Source organism: Haliaeetus albicilla, chromosome 17 (genome assembly GCF_947461875.1).
Source record: "Haliaeetus albicilla chromosome 17, bHalAlb1.1, whole genome shotgun sequence".
NCBI classification, from domain to species: Eukaryota; Metazoa; Chordata; class Aves; order Accipitriformes; family Accipitridae; genus Haliaeetus; species Haliaeetus albicilla.
The window spans coordinates 5,276,733-5,288,940 of NC_091499.1; the positions used below are offsets into that span (position 1 = coordinate 5,276,733).

The window sequence follows — 12,208 nt, forward strand, 5'->3', positions numbered from 1 at the left end:
AAGACCATTATCCAGTGATTAATTTTGGCTGGTCATCTAGGACTATGGTGTGTTATAAAACATTTTACAAATACCCTTCTGTTGCATGAAGAGTTTTGTTATCTATCGTGAGATGAGGTAACTTTCTCATATGGTTTTAAGGTGCCAGTCTTTTGTAGGGGACATGTGTTCGTGCCCTTCATATCAGTACAAATTCAGTTTAAAGTGGTCACAAATTTTATAGCAGATAATCATGTTCATAATGGAACTAGTTTATGCCCTTTTCACTTTTGTTGAGCTAAACATCAACTAAATAGGGCTTCTGAAATTTCATGTAAACAAAAAAAAAGCCCTCGAAAAATGTATTTCATCTTTATTTTGCAAGTTTTTTGTAGCCCTGATGTACTTGTGAGTCCATTAAATTAAATTCACATTCTGAAAAAATTATGTAGGTGTATTGGACAAAAATTTTCATATATTCATCTTTTCATGTAAATAGTTGCATTACATTGCATTACCTGCAGGTGGTGTCATTAGAGCAAGTCTATGAAAATATAGTTTGACATGTTACGTTATACTATTAGTTAGAGTGCATATGATACAGATTATCTTTACTGAGAAAAAAATTGACTATATTTTAAGTATTTTTCACCCACTGTTTAAAGTCACAGAAATGGAAAAACATCCATTCGTTTGTAACTTGCCTTTTGTTTGTTATATTGTTTATGCTTCTGTGGGTTAGGGTGGGAAAACATGTTTTCTACTATGCAGTAATGTCATCTTTTTATTTAAGGCTTTTTTTTTTTTTGAAATTTTATGTTTTTATCTCTTTTTAGAGAGTTATTAGAATTGCATTTCTTTGAAATCTGTCTATTAATACTTGCCTATTTTATTCTTTTTCTCTTCTTTCTTTCTTTTCTCTTTTTATTCTGCTTCCTTGGATGCTTTCCCAAAGGAGGACAAAGTGGTTAGAATCCATGCTTTTTATCATTTATTATTATAATGTTGTTAGTTAACTGGGAAACATATTAATGTAAAAAACTGAACTGAAATTTTAAAATCATCCAAAGGGGAGGGGGGAAGAACAGGAATCCTAACACCCAGTCCCTGCCCATCCCCTAGCTGAACATAGGCTTCCAAGATAGCTCAGCAAGGAAACCCAAGACTGTTGTCAAAATTAGGACAATAAAAGGATTTAATAAAGAACTGAGAATCATTAATAGGCTAAAAAGTAGAGGAGGTAATGAAGTGTAATAAAGCTTTATTTCATAAAAATGCCTTTGGTTAACAATTTGACTTTTTTGCATGCAAGATCCTTCCGTCAGCTTCAGGAAATCTAATTTAGTATTTTAATTATAATTTTACATGGATTTACATGGTTTGCTGTGTTTCACTTCCGGCTGCAGCAGAAATTCAGGGAATTCTTGCGAAATCAGCTTTTTAATTTACATTTGGAATAATATGCATAGGCAAAGTATAACCTCTTAAAACTGGACGTAAGCGTAGTGAGCAGGAAGGAGCGAATCCTTAGTGAACGTGTAGTTACCATTTCAAAAATCTGCAAAGCTTTTGGGATCGAGTACTGGTACATTCCCCACTAATGCCTGTGCCTTACCTGGAACAGGTGAGGGTGGTTGCCCGTTCGCCCCGCGCCCTGTGCGCGGAGGAAGGGCTGGCAGTGCTCCAGCAGGGCAGCCCACCTCCTCTTACCGCCGCTGCTCAGCCACGTCGGCAAAAGGTGGCATTCCGCGTTTTAACGTGGAGACTTAGGTAGTGGGAATTAGCCAGCTTCGCTGGCACTTTAGCAGAAACGAGTGTAAAGCCATTACAAGCCAATGGAGTTTTTGGCGCGTGGATGATGGCGTTACGCTCGTGTTACGAAGTACTGGTACGTCCCAACTTGCATACATGGCACAGCCGTAACCTGCAAGTTAGTACTGTGCAACAGCCAGAGAAAATGCTTTCTCTCACACCTTCATATTGCAGTAGTGTTCTGAAAGCACGGGGTTTTTTCTAACGGCTAGGAAATAGAACTTGCGACAGCTTCATTCCACTGTTTTCTGTGTGGTACTCTGAACAACGCGCTGAAATAATTATTTTCAGTGGCTTGACATTCCTGACTAATCTACATATAGGGACAAACCCTTCTTTATCTGGTGAGCTTTGTGTTAGTAGAGACTTTTAAAATGTGTTCATATGAGCCCTGCTCTGTCCACGTGAATTTTTACCACAATAAATTACATTAATATTGAAATACATGCACCAAGTTCCTACAAGCTAGGGATGCTTCAGTTGGAAAGGATTATGAAGTGCGAGTTACTAAAGTGCCAAGCCCAGGAAAAGTCAAGCATTATCCTAGATTCAACGTGTTTTCTGTAGAGTTGGAGAATTAGTATTAATGAGACCTCAGCTGGGATGTTGTGAACCGTGCGTTACCCATCTTTGATAAATGCAAACTGTGATAGGCACAAAGAGGGTCATATAGAGGATGATCAAAGAAATGGAGAGCTGCTCATATGAGAGAAGACTAGAGAGATTAGGGGGACAAAAGCTAGAGCAATTAGAATTGATATCTAGAAGTACAGAATTGATATCTAGAAGTACAGTAATTTTAAACAATAAGAATAACCTTCAAACTAGAGGACAGTGAATACATAAGACTGAATGGGTATAACTTCGCCATAAATGCTCTTGGCTTGGAAAAAGATTTTTGCAATCAGTAGAGTAAAGCCTTGGGAAATTTTTTCATGTGACTTATTGGAAGAAAAAATAACTCAATAAAGTTTTAAAGGTTAAATTTGATTACAGTTTAGGAAAGGATTTATGTGATGTGGTTGCTTGTGGCTGTAGGGGAATGTATTAGATCCTGAAGAGGTCCCTTGCAACTGTTGCTTCTAGCTAAGTATTTTTAAAATGGGGTATGGATAATGTAATACTTTGAAGCTGTTACTTTTCAAGTAAGCACCAAATCTATTTTAAGGACTGTTCCAAAAATATAAAGCAGAACTTAATATGTTCCCTCCTCATTTAAAATAATAAAGGACATCCCACAAGGCTGGTTCCTTGTAGTGCGAGTTAGTAGGCATCCTCGGTTTATCAAGAGATGACTCCAGTACACTCACAAAATTGATCGGCAATAACTGCTACTTCCTAGTGGCTAATGAGGCACGTAACTTTCAAGGACTCATATGTCAAAACGCACCCCTAATTATGTGTCTGAAGTTCTTCCATGTTCTCTGAGTATTGGTTAGCTCTTCATACTTCTCACCTGAGCCTGCTCTCCTTTCATATGATTGCAGGCAGACCACGTTTAATGGGAACAGTGTCAGATAAGAGGACTGTTAGCTAGTTTGGTTATTCAAATCAGGCTTAAATGTAGTTGTGTTCAGTGTTAATAATGTTAGTAATAATATCATGGGGTTTGAGAACAGTTGGCAGTTGTATTATGTACAGAAAAAGTGCAAGCATTTTCCTTCATATTACCTTAGTATTCAGAAACACTGTTATGTGAATGTGGCAGCCTGTTTGCTGTGAGCATTTGTATATACTTTTAAAGAAAGCAGAATATTATTAGCACAGGATTTTATGTGAGAGCGCATTTCAGAAGGAAGTCAGGTAGGTGCTTAGAGAAAAGCTGGCAGGAGCGACCACTTGCTTTTAGTTCGGCACAATGTTTTCCAGGTGTTGTGAGTTCCTTTTAGTGTCTACACTTCTGTTCTGGATCCTTCTAGTTCTGTTCCATACACCAACATTTTAATTGCCAAAATGGTAATGGGTTTACGTTCCTTCTCTGGTTGCATTCGCTCTCCCCTCCGATGTGAACTATTGGGGCTGTTCGGGCAGCGGAGAACCCAGCGTGATGCCCGGCTGGGGCAGCTCCGCACTTTGGCAAGGAGCGGGCAGAGCCCCGTCTCGGTATTCCCGACGGCCTGGCTGCCACTGCTTGCTCTGTTCTTCCCTCCCGTGGTACCGCAGCCTTGCGGAGCAAAAACCACCCGAAAATACGACGTTTTTCCTTGCACCGTTCCTGTAAAACTACTTCCTAATATTTGGTCAGGTAATGCAAAAAGATGCATTTCCTTTGTAAACACCCGATATATGAAGCCGTACAGCTCTGTTTCTTTCCCCTTGTAGAAAAGGGGATACATTTTAGGATCCAAAAGTAGCCTTGGATGAGCGAATGCAGTTTCTCTGAATCAAAATTAAAGTATTTTGTGAGGTGCTGTGGGTGTATTGAACTAAGTGAAATTTGTATGATGTCATTGACAGAATTAGGTGGAAGATCCATGTTCCAGATTAAGCTGTATATTTATCCATAGCAATCAGTCTGCCACTCTACAGATTTCATTAGGATTACTATTTTTGATCAAATTTAAAGTGAAAAGAATTTGGAGGAAATGATGAAAAATAGCTTTGTCACCATTTTCCCGTGTTTTCCAGAAATGTTAGTTGTGCAGAATAGAGCAGTTTGCTTACTCATTTTTCAGTTTGCATACGTAAAGGACCACTAGGAGGAAACCAGGATGTGAAATCAATTATAGATACATGAGAATCGATTTAACCGAACTTAGTAGTATGTGATTGTGGAAAGTAATGTCAATTATCAGTGCTGAAATATTAGAGATTCACATTTCTGATCTGGCTTTCACTGGAATTGTTTTCATTTTAGTATAAAGTCAGTGATTTATGCTCTGAAAGAAAGACAACTTGGAAACCTTTCCCTAATTGTATGTTAGGTGTTTTTACAGGGTGTTTGTCATTTAGTTCCTTAAAATTATGCTTAAAATTTGCTTACATAATGGCTTGCCAATTTAAGCCTTACCAATTGGGCACATATGCCATGCCGTTCAGCTGTGTACTAATTGTTTTAACAGAAGTTGTTAATATTGTCAGAACAAAATGTCTGGATTGTCAGGAGTGTTTTTACATCCCTTCCACAGAACTCTTATGTCAGATTGTCCATTAAAACGCTAATTTATGTAAGTTCTGACTAATACAGCTGTAGAACCAGAAAAAAATCCATCAGAAAGAGGTAAAAATTACATAGCAAATTGCAAAGTGATAGCAGATAAATTCTTTCTCTCTGTAGCATTCATCATAATTTGTTTCCTAAAAAGATTTGGGGTTTGTATGCATCAAGAACGAAGTATTGCTTTTCAGTAATCGCTCCCTAGAAATGCTGCTTTCAGCAGGTAAAAGAAGAAAAAGGAAAAGGAAAAAAGTCTGACAAGAAACTGAGGAATTCTCTCTCAAGTAAGATGCAGAGCACTTTACTCTGCTTTCTGGGAAGTTAGTTCACTTCCAAACAAATGCAATGTTACATTTTTAAAATTAAATGTTTAAAATCAGCTTCCTCTTCACCAAGTTTGCTGAAGCAACACGTTTGGCTTTAACACCTGTTTTTCAGTGTCCAGCTAGCAAAAATGACCGGGCACTTCATGTAAACAACAACAAAAAAAGCAGGCAGCTGATGTTCATGCTCTGAAGTTAACCAGATCAGAGCTTCTTCATTTAATGGTCGGCGTGTAGAAGAGTCACTAGACAGCTGAGTTTTTCTCCCTTATGGCTTTAAATCGGCATTAAATTGGTAACTGCTTGGTTATGCTCCTTGGTTTATCCAGGTTTAGTTTACCTGTTAGCCAAACACTTAAACTGTCTCGTTGTCATGCGATTCTACAGTTGATGACCAAGCAAATATATTGCTACTGCAACCTTCTGTCTTAACCTGTGACAAAGGGCTCCTGAATCGTTCATGGCTGGTTTTGCTGTTAGCGTGCAAGCTGGGTAACAGTGATCTGTGGAGACCCTACATAAACAATGTTGGAAACTCCGTGTAGTATAATGGAGCATGAATAACAAACTTTTAATCCCCTGCAGTGTTACTACTGGATGTGTTATCCTATTTTTAGTCTTGTATTTTCAGTACCTTTATTTCAAATTAACTGATTCAAGAATGTGGGAATTGTTTTGAATTTCTTTTAGTTAAGAAAATGTCAGCAATACCTTTGAGTGTAATAATTCCTTCCATTGCAAAAACTTGTGTTAAAAAACCTAAATGTTGATAGGATCTCAAAGGTCAATAAGGGTTTTCAAAAAGAGCTTTATTCTCTCTTCTCTTGAGTAATCTCATGTACTCATATATATGGTATGTGTATGTATAAGCATATATTGTATAGATTTTTTGTAAGTGAACATATATGCATCCTACTGTATAGTCTAATAAAGGAAGTATGGGGTGGAATAAAGCTCTTACGAACCACCTTTTTGACCTTTGAAATCAGTAAATCATTCAATGTATTTAAATCAATTGAGGAATTATTATTTATCTTTATCTTGACAAAAAATATGGTACGCCATAGCAGTTGCAGAATCCCAGAATGGTTGTAGGTGGAGGGAAACTCTGGAGGTCATCTCCTCCAACCCCCTTGCCCAAGCAGGGCCGCGTGGACAAACTTGCTCCTCACAGCTTGGCATATCCATGTGTCTTCTGGCTTGCATGGTGAATGATGAAACAGTCCAGGATCTTTCATGCCATTTTTGTTACTTGTTTCCTCATTGTAACTACACACATTATGAGCTTACACAAAATCTCCTTAAGTTCTGCTAGGGAATAATTCTGTGATTTACAATTTTGGACAAATGAATTCCAGAATTTCACAGAATCCTTCAGAAAGAGCACTAACAAGTGCCATGCTTTTTTTTGGCTCAGTGTTCAAACAGAGAGAAAGAAAAAAAAAATAATAATAAAGCTACCAGAATAACTTCGAGCTTTTTGTTGCCTTCAATGTAGTATTTTTATCATTTTAACACTAACAACCTTACATTCTATTTGGTCCAATTAAGCTGGTGGTCTAAAGCCAAAGAGCGTTTGAGTGATTCTCGCAGCAATGCTGTGTATCTTACTGGCTCAGATATTGTCTGAGGCATGGGAGATCAGTGTTGAACTCCGTGGTGATTAAAACTTGCTTTCCCAGATGGGAATACAGCACTATCAGTACTGAAGTAGAGAGGAATATCTTCCTACCTGACTTGGGTCAGTCTCACTACAAAGTTAGAATGGAAAATGTTGAAATGATTTTTCTGGTTTTCTTTTTGTCCACAAGCACACATTGAGTTTGTGTTTAGATTTGACATTGCTGAAAATGTATTTATTCCATTTTTCTAATAAGTTACCTTGCTTTACTTTGAAAGGTGTGCCTTCACAATAAAAGATAGTAGCAAATTTAGTTCTGACATTTTATACCCCATAAGCTAGATCTGCTTAAATGGATGCTTTAAAAATAATGGGAAAGAACTAATTTTTTTTTCCAGTGAGTGAAGGCTGTGTGATTTTTTTCATTGTTATTTAAAATAAAATCCCATATGCTGAATACATAAGAAAAGTTTAATCAGTTAAAGAAAAAAAAAGACACAAAACCAAAAACTAAACAAGTATCATGCGATAGTATACACTTCTGGTTTTGAATGCATTCCCTTAAGAATTTTTTGATTCCTCATCCTGGGAGTAAAATAAGATTTGTAGCTTCTTGTTTTTTTTTTTTTAAACTTTTAATTGCTTGTGTGTCAGCAGGTATTGCCCTTTTTTACCCTTTTGTTATGTTACTGAGTAATAAACAGTGTTAACTGTAGTCTTGCATCTGTTGATCCATGAAAATTTGAAGTTCTGGGGAAGGATGATATTGGGGATTTGAGAAATAATTCTGGCTTCAGAAAATGCAACAATATAGAAATATATTTGTTCACTTTTCTGTCAAAAATGTGTTAATCTATGCCCTGAATCTCTAAGTAAAGAAGTGGGATAAGGGTCTTGTGTAAAGGAAAATATTTTTAGGTAATTAGTTTCAACTGTAAATACATATTGAAAAGAAGAGGAAAGGAAATAAGTTCTAACAATTGAAATCTGATATGTCTTGTATACATTGCACTTTAAGAAGGAAGAGGATAATAAAGAAAAAAAAATACTAGCGGTGCAACACAATATTAAGAAGTCATGAGAAGAGCCTGTTTGCTGTTTGATGTGTTCATATACCTTAATATAATCAACACGATACTATAAACTGTTACTTTATAGTGGATTCTGATCCTTGTCTGTTCAGTGCACTGCAGTTTTGAAAATGAACAAGTATGACCTTATAGTTTTAATATGATAAAGTATGCATATCTGGTCTAAGGTAAAAGCAAACAACGTGAACAGTTTGAATTAGATGCAATTCTGATAATTCTTGATTAGCCAAAATATGTATATCATTTTATCAAATTAGGAGAAAAGAATCAGCCAATTAAAAAAATTGCTAAAATGATGTGTTCATACGCATGAAATCAAATTTTCTTTCTACATCTTATTGCTTATACTTATTAATTATGATAGATTGGAAATACAGTAATAGTATTTGATCACCCTTTTGCTTGCAGTTGTGCCATCAAAAAGGTCTGTAGATAGCTGTAATAATAGTGATACATACAATTAAAACCCTAATTTTAAATGGAGCATTTCTCCTTTAATGAGGGATTTCTCCTGTAACAGGAACCTTTTAGAAACAAGTTGTTATTGCTGACTCATTATTAACACTTTCAGTAAACACTAAGGCTTATAATAAATATTTAAGGTTTATACAGTAAACATTTCAGGCTTATATATCTTCCAGATGTTTTGAGAGTAGGGTTGGTTAGCTACTGGTAGGATGTCTGTGTAGATGGGTCTGTATAGGTGATCGTTTTCAAAGCATAGTCACCCCAGGAATCTGTTTCTGGCTCCTCCAGTTCTTCATTCACTTCAGCACATTTCCAGCAGTGTTACTATCAAGAGAAAACAAACTCAGCCTTAAACCCATGCAAAGCCTGTATACAGCAAGCTGCAGTTTTAGCTGAGAGGTCACTATACTTATTTGGAACTGTTCTTGCATCCTTTCAGTATGTTATGCACATTTAATTGTCTTAATTTTCCCCAATGTGCTACTTTTTCAAGTCCTTTAATTCATTGTAGGAATTGCTTTTAATTTATTGTTGCCTGTTGATAACAAGGCAAATCCAATCTCACTACTATTAATAACAGACTATTACCTTTATGGTATCTTAATATCCAAAACTGCTGGCATTTTCATTGCCATACCAAATTTGCAGTTATTATTTCTGAATTCAGTTTGCCCTATTGTATTCCAAATTAAGCCAACAATTTTCTTTGCAAGGTATTGTGTATTTACTGTGTTTCTGTTACCTTCATTTCTGTAACAGAATAATGTGTTGTCAGCCCTGCAGAAATGGCTGGTAGCATGAGAGATTTCTAAACCACTATATACCATATCTAATAAACATACTATGCTTTTCTTTCTGCTACGGAATACAGAATTAATGAGCAAATATGCTATGTTAATAAAAAAGATGTAGAAAAAGTATCTTCATAGTATTAGCATTAAAATTGAAAATTTTAGAATATGTTTCCATGTAACATCTAGCTGTCTCAGTTGTGCTGCATATAATCTGTTTTCAGTCTGTAAAGAAGTAATCTTGGAGTATAAAAACCAGAAGTTTGCAATAAAGAGGTGGCTAATCCAGAGACTGTGACTGGTATAGGTAATTTTAATTTGTCCATGTCTAGCTTCTGTGAAATGTGGCTTGCACATATTTATTGTATCAACATATTGGGGAATAAATTAATTTCATTAGGTAGATTTACAGCTCTTTGAAATTAATGGTCTGCAATGTCAGGTGGAGGACAATGTGGAAGTCAGTGTGTTCTACCTGCATGAGGGTGGGGTGAGTCTGGATATAACCCATTTCCAATGTGTGTCTGTACAGCGATTCTGATCGCTGGAAATGAATTCATGTTGCGCAATGCTTTGAAAATAGAAATCAAGTAAAAGTGCCATTATTACTGTTGACAAATATGTAATGTGTATACTTGCGTTGTGTCAGATTATTATTATTTACAGAGACATACTGAGCAGGCAAACATTTCAAACCATCTAAACTTTCATCTAATTCACCCAGAAGCTATGGACCTTGATATCTCTTCTGGTTGATATTCTAATGAAAGCTTAGCCTTAGAGACTGGAGATAGTTTTTGTCCTTTTTTTTAATCGAGGACTGAATAGCAAATGTGCGGGAGAGCTCTGGGGAAATGCGTAGCCTGTCTTTAGGCTTGAGGCTTGGAAGGAGCGTGTTAGGGGGATGCCTGAGGGGATACGGTACACCAGCAGAGCTGACTGCTGGCGTCCAAACCAAGAGCTCAGAGCTACTTGTCCTGCGGCAGCGCCCAATGGAAGTGTTTTTTATCTGAGCAACGCACCTTCAGTTTTTCCAGCAGTGGTCTGTTTCCTGGATATACTTGGGTTTTATTGCTGTAAGACACTCTAGCCTGTCCTTTAGTTCAAACAGTCCCCAGCTGCGCTATCTTTGAACAGTCCTGTAAAAGGATCCAGTAAAGTGGAAGATTTCTTCTAATCGTGCTCCATCCTTCTCTAAAACACTTTAGGTTTTGGCAACTGAACTCACTGAATCTCCTTGTTCAGCCTGTGGCTGCCTCCCTTCTGGTCACAACAAAACCAGTATGCTGCCCACTCCGGGGCATGTGAGAGTGCTCTCATTTAAACACAGGCCCAGAGTGTGCCCCTTAGCCCCAGCAAATTCTTCTCTTGATCAATTTATTTCTTCTTGGAATTTGTAGCTTTCGGCTCGAATCATTGTGGCCCTCATTCTTGTAAGATCCTTTTTGTGTGATGGGGCTTTTAATGTGATATGTGGGGTTTTGGACTAAATATGACTTCTAATATTAATTTAAAATAATTTCTAGTATTAATTTAAAATAATTATGTACACTGCTGAGGCACAATTCCTTGTTTTTAGTAGTTACAACATAATGTGGAGATGCTAAATAGAACTAAATTTAGCAAACTGAATTCTGGGGCTGTTTTGTCACCCCAGAACCAGAGAGATTTTAGCTAAAAAGATATCTTGTTGCAAAGAGAGATTTGATAAGATTTATGACCTATTAAGTGTTATGAGAAACGGACAAGTAGCAGAAAAAATTTCCAGAGAACAGAGTAATTATGAGGACTAGATGTAATCTCTGCTCTTTCTCGCTCTCTATTTCTCTTTTTATTATAAATAACCTTAATCCTCATCCAGGATTAAAATTCAGTGTATTTTTAGCAATGCAATGTCCTAGATAAAAGATACTTCCATCTATGTTTTTATATCTTTCTATATCGTTTGCATTCTGGAGCATTTTGTGATTTTACTTAACAGATGGATACTTCCATCTATATATCTCCAGTGCTGCAATTAGTGAGGGTTTAGGATAGTTTGCCATAGATATACCTGAGGTACATGATTTTTATGTGAATTTCGGGATAGAACAGTGTATGTCAATCAAGCAAATCTATAGACAAAGCTTCTGTAATATTTTGTGGGGGTTTTTTTGGATTCTATTAGTATAGAGACCCATTTGCAACTCAGCCTTCCTTATGGAGATAAATTAAACCCCTCCCCAAAACTGTGATTATAAAATGGTATAAAATATCTGTTACTGGTTGCTTAATGACTGGTAAGAGATTAAGTGAAAATCTACGTAAAATGTAATCTGTATTTCCTTGAGGAGCAGATAAAACCTAATAATTTTTTAAATCCAGATTGAGCTTTCCAAAGAGCTGCGAATTATTTAGGCTGAAGTTTAATCACATACTGTGCAATTTCAGTATTCCATCTAAAACACCCGTCAACTAACTTACATGCAACAGGTTTACAGAAAATTTGGAATTAAATGCTGTTTTTTCAATGATCTATTACATTTGTGATTTATTTGCCCATAAAAAAGCAGACTCCTGTAGCAAAACCTTTGTATTGGTGAGTTTTGTGAAAATGATTGGGGATATTACATTGTAAAAAGTTGAGTATTACTGAGAAATACAGATTAATCATAGAGATGAGCAGATGTTGCTGGGACTCTATAAATAGATGAGCATGCACGTGATGGTTGTGTTGTCACGACTGGAGGAAATTTTTGTATGTTGCTGGGATGTTATTAATGATGGTGCAATTTGCATCTCTGCAATGTGTGGTGAGTGATCAAAACTCATGTATTCTATTACTTACCTATGCATGCATTGGGAAAGTTAATTTTTCTCTCTAACTTTTTTTTTCACTGCCAGATAGCTTCTACAAGTGCGGAGAGGGCAGTTGAAAGTCCATCCAGCAAACTGCTCTCAAGACTTTTGTCAGCCAGATGGCTTTA

At 36.6% G+C, this 12,208-nt stretch overlaps 1 protein-coding gene across 45 annotated transcripts in view; it reads left to right on the forward strand.

The window, feature by feature from the left end:
* The window catches only part of RIMS1 (regulating synaptic membrane exocytosis 1), a 338,964-nt gene that overhangs the window by 121,395 nt on the left and 205,361 nt on the right, over positions 1-12,208 (forward strand). For 42 of the 45 annotated variants that reach the window (XR_011328372.1, XR_011328371.1, XM_069804663.1 and 39 more), the window contains exon 3: positions 935-946. The exons of the other annotated variants lie outside the window; for them this stretch is intronic. Coding sequence is in view for 40 of the 42 variants with exons in the window: in XM_069804663.1 (XP_069660764.1) it covers positions 935-946 (12 nt within the window). In the remaining 2 variants the exon portion in view is untranslated. The remainder of the gene's footprint in view (positions 1-934; positions 947-12,208) is intronic. 45 annotated transcript variants of the gene reach the window in all.